General features: G+C 53.7%; 1 protein-coding gene across 1 annotated transcript in view; it reads left to right on the top strand.

Annotated features, from left to right (window-relative positions):
* USHBP1 (Usher syndrome 1C binding protein 1) overlaps window positions 1-3224 on the top strand; it is a 13662-nt gene extending 10438 nt beyond the window's left edge. Inside the window, exons 10-12 of the mRNA XM_011925900.1 lie at window positions 1544-1650; window positions 1852-1974; window positions 2832-3224. Of these exons, the coding sequence (XP_011781290.1) occupies window positions 1544-1650; window positions 1852-1974; window positions 2832-3021 (420 nt within the window). The 3' untranslated portion in view covers window positions 3022-3224. The remainder of the gene's footprint in view (window positions 1-1543; window positions 1651-1851; window positions 1975-2831) is intronic.
* The last annotated feature ends 1390 nt before the right edge of the window (window positions 3225-4614 follow it).

Here is a 4614-nt window from a genome sequence, read left to right as displayed (position 1 = left end):
ATTTATTTTGAGACTGAGTGTCGCTCTGTTGCCCAGGGTGGAGTGCAGTGGCGCAATCTCGGCTCACTGCAACCTCCGCCTCCGGAGTTCACGCCATTCTCCCGCCTCAGCCTCCCGAGTAGCTGGGACTACAGGCGTCTGCCACCTCGCCCGGCTAATATTTTTGTATTTTTAGTAGAGATGGGGTTTCACTGTGTTAGCCATGATGGCCTCGATCTCCTGACCTCGTCATCCGCCCTCCTCGGCCTCCCAAAGTGCTGAGATTATAGGCGTGAGCCACTGCACCCGGCCAATTTTTGTATTTTTTAGTACAGATGGGGTTTCACCATGTTGGCCAGGCTGGTGTCGAACTCCTGACCTCAGGTGATTTGCCTGTGTCAGCCTCCCAAAGTACTAGCATTATAGCCATCAGTCACAGAGCCCGGCCTTTAATTTTTTTTTTTTTTTGGAAACAGATCTTGCTCTGTCACCCAGGCCCGCGTGCAGTGGCGTGATCTTGGCTCACTGCAATCTCTGCCTCCCAGGTTCAAGCGATTCTCCTGCTTTGGCCTCCTGAGTAGCTGGGATTACAGGCTTGCACCACCACGCCCGGCTAATTTTTGTATTTTTAGTAGCGACAGGGTTTCACCATGTTGGCCAGGCTGTTCTCAAACTCCTGACCTCAGGTGATCGCCCACCTTGGCCTCCCAAAGTTCTGGGATTACAGGCATGAGCCACCGCGCCCAGACTAATTAAAAAAAAAAATTATTATTATTATTTCAAACAAGGATTAGACAGGGGCAAGGACTTCCCGTGGATCTCTATTTTTTTTTTTTTTTTTTTTTTTTTTGAGACCAAGTCTTACTCTGTTGCCCAGGCTGGAGTGCAGTGGCGTGATCTCGGCTCACTGCAACCTCCACCTCCCAAGTTCAAGCGATTCTCCTGCCTTAGCTTCCTGAGTAGCTGGGATTACAGGGGTCTGCCACCATGCCAGGCTAATTTTTGTATATTTAGTAGAGACAGGGTTTCACCATGTTGGCCAGGCTGGTCTTGAACTCCTGACTTCAAGTGATCCACCCGTCTCGGCCTCCCAAAGTTCTGGGATTACAGGCGTGAGCTACCATACCTGGCCCCTAAATTTTATTTTTAGAGATGAGGTTCGAGACCAGCCTGGCCAACATGGTGAAACCCCGTCTCTACTAAAAATACAAACAGTAGCCAGGTCTGGTGGCATGTGTCTGTAATGCCAACTACTTGGAAGGCTGAGGCAGGAGAATCGCTTGAACCTGGGAGGCAGAAGTTGCTGTCAGCCAAGATCGTGCCACTGTATCCCAGCCTGAGTGGCAAAGTGAGACTCTGTCTCAAAAAAAAAAATTTTTTTTTTAATTAAATAAGATATTTCCCTTAGCAGAGTGTAATTTCGCTCTTATTGGGGTATGGAACCAGGCAGGGGTCTCTGAGAGCACAGCAGCTGCCGCCGTCTGGGTAGCTTCAATGTCCAGTGAGGGCCAAGCATGGACTTGGCCCAGGTTAATGTCACTTTCTTGTCTTCTCTCTCTCTTAGGGCCTTCCTGCTGTCCCTGGTGGTACCAGTGGCATCGATGGCGGCCAGGTGGGCAGGGCCTGGGACCCAGAGAAGTTAGCCCAGGAACTGGCAGCATCGCTCACCAGGTGTGTGCCTGGGTCCTGGGCTGGGTGGGGGGGGGCAGACTATGTGACAGCCCCCGGGGGGGTTGTCTGCAGCAGAAGCTAAGGTGTACCCCTGTGTACAGGTGTGTTTACATGACAATACTGTGGGCAGGTGGGTAGGAGGAGACGTGGGAAATAGGATGGGCTAGGGCTGTGAGCCCCCTCTCTTCCCCTTCGCAACAGGACGCTGGACCTGCGGGAGCAGCTGCAGTCTCTGCGCAGGGAGCTGGAACGGGTGGCTCAGAAGGGGCGAGCCAGACGGTCTCAGAGTGCCGAGCTGAACAGGGATTTATGCAAAGCCCACAGGTGGGACCCCTGTTCTGCATCCCTCCAATCCCCCTGGCACCATCCCCCACCAGGATCTCAGAAGTATCCCTGGCTCTCTCTGGGCCTTAGCCTTCCCCGCTGCCCCAAAATAGGCAATAAAGGCCAGGCACGGTGGCTCATACCTGTAATCCCATGTTGGGAGGGTGAGGCCGGCAGATCACCTGAGGTCAGGAGTTTGAGACCAGCCTGGCCAACGTGGTGAAACCCCATCTCTACTAAAAGTACAAAAATTAGCTGGACATCTTGGCACATGCCTGTAATTCCAGCTACTTGGAAGACAGGAGAATTGCTTAAACCCAGGAGGTGGAGGTTGTGGTGAGCAGAGATCACACCACTGCACTCCAGCTTGAGCGACAGAGCGAGACTCTGTCTCAAAAAAGGAAACAACAGGCTGGGCCAGGCACAGTGGCTCATGCCTGAAATCCCAGCACTTTGGGAGGCCAAGGTGGGCAGATCACTTGAGGCCGGGAGTTCGAGACCAGCCTGACCAACATGGAGAAACCCCATCTCTACTAAAAATACAAAATTAGCCAGGCATGGTGGCGCATGCCTATAATCCCAGCTACTCGGTAGGCTGAAGCAGGAGAATCGCTTAAACCCGGGAGGCAGAGGTTGCAGTGAGCCAAGATCGGGCCGTTGCACTCCAGCCTGGACGACAAGAGCGAAATTCTGTCTCAAACAACAACAACAACAACAACAACAACAAAAAGACCAGTTAGCTGGGACCCTGGGAGACCTAAGGTGAAAAAGCCCCCATTCTGGGAGTGGGAGTACATGGCCCCTGCCTTGGGTAGAGTCGGGGACTATTTCCTGACCCAGCCACCCACCCCTTCCAGCGCCCTGGTCCTGGCCTTCCGAGGAGCCCACCGGAAGCAGGAAGAGCAATGCCGGAAGTTGGAGCAGCAGATGGCAGTCATGGAGGCTCAGCAGGCCGAGGAGGTGGCGGTGCTCGAAGCCACTGCAAGGGCCCTGGGGAAGCCCAGGCCACCCCTCCCGCCTCCCCAGCTTGGGGATACCATTCTGTAGGCCCCTTGCCCAGCCATGTCTGGACATGCCAGACCGCTGTGGCATGTCATAAACTATCCTGGAGTGACACCATGTCATGTTGCATGATTTGGTGTGTTGGGGCACATTCGGCATGAGGGAAGCTGGTGCACATGGGTGTCCAGGGCCTGATGGGTGTGGCCATGCAATGCAGAAAGACTTGGGTGTCTTTGGCCTGGTACCAAGTGGAATGTGAACTTCACATCAGTGGGGTCAGGCCAGAAGCAACCTGGGCTGTGGGACCAGGTCCCTGGGACTGACACATTTTGGAGGTCTGTGAGGTTGCATAGCCACAGCTGAAGTTCCAACTGGCCTGTCTCCCAAAGCCCAGGGAGGGATTCATGGGGACTGGACAGAGCTTTTCCTGGCAGCCCCTTCCCAAGGAGATGCTGGGTTTGGCTGGCAGATTTTCCTGAAGGGGGCCGGGCGCAGTGGTGCACGCCTGTAATCCCAGCGCTTTGGGAGGCCAAGGTTGGTGGATCACTTGAGCCCAGGAGTTCAAGACTAGCCTGGACAACGTGGTAAAACCCCATTTCTACAAAGAAATACAAAAATTAGCCAGGCATGGTGGCATGTGCCTATAAAGCTATCTAGGAGGCTAAAGTGGGAGGATCACTTGAGCTTGAGAAGCAGAGGTTGCAGTGAGCTGAGATCACGCCACTGCGCTCCAGTCTGGGTGACAGAGTAAGACCCTGTCTCAAAAAAACAAAACAGGCTGGGTGTGGTGACTCATGCCTGTAATCCCAGCACTTTGGGAGGCTGAGGTGGGGAGGATCACTTGAGGTCAGGAGTTTGAGACCAGCTTGGCCAACATGGCAAAACTCCCGTCTCTACTAAAAATACAGAAATTAGCTGGGTGTGGTGGTGCATGCCTATAGTCCCAGCTACTCAGGAGGCTGAGGCAGGATAATTGCTTGAACCTGGGAGGCAGACATTGCAGTGAGCTGAGATCACGCCACTGCACTCCAGTCTGGGTGACAGAATAGGACCTTGTCTCAAGAAAACAAAACAGGCCAGACGCGGTGGCTCACACCTGTAATCCCAGCACTTTGGGAGGCCGAGGTGGGCAGATCATGAGGTCAGGAGATGGAGACCATCCTGGCTAACATGGTGAAACCCCGTCTCTACTAAAAATACACAAAATTAGCCGGGCATGGTGGCGGGCACCTGTAGTCCCAGCTACTCAGGAGGCTGAGGCAGGAGAATGGCATGAACCCGGGAAGCAAGGCTTGCAGTGAGCCAAGATCGTGCCACTGCACTCCAGCCTGGGCAACAGAGTGAGACTCCGTCTCAAAAAAATACAGGGCCAGGCACAGTGGCTCATGCCTGTAATCCCAGCATTTTGGGAGGCCAAGGCAGGTGAAGGCGGGTGGATCATAAGGTCAAAAGATAAAGTCCAACATAGTTAAACCCCATCTGTATTAAAAACACAAAAATTAGCTGGGTGTGGTGGTGCATGCCTGTAATCCCAGCTACTTGGGAGGCTGGGGCAGGAGAATCACTTGAACCAGGGAGTCAGAGGTTGCAGTGAGCCGAGGTTGCGCCACTGCACTCCAGCCTGGTGACAGAGCAAGA

This window comes from Colobus angolensis, unplaced genomic scaffold (assembly GCF_000951035.1).
Source record: "Colobus angolensis palliatus isolate OR3802 unplaced genomic scaffold, Cang.pa_1.0 Scaffold66, whole genome shotgun sequence".
NCBI classification, from domain to species: domain Eukaryota; kingdom Metazoa; phylum Chordata; class Mammalia; order Primates; family Cercopithecidae; genus Colobus; species Colobus angolensis.
This window is presented reverse-complemented; position numbering and strand designations above follow the sequence as displayed.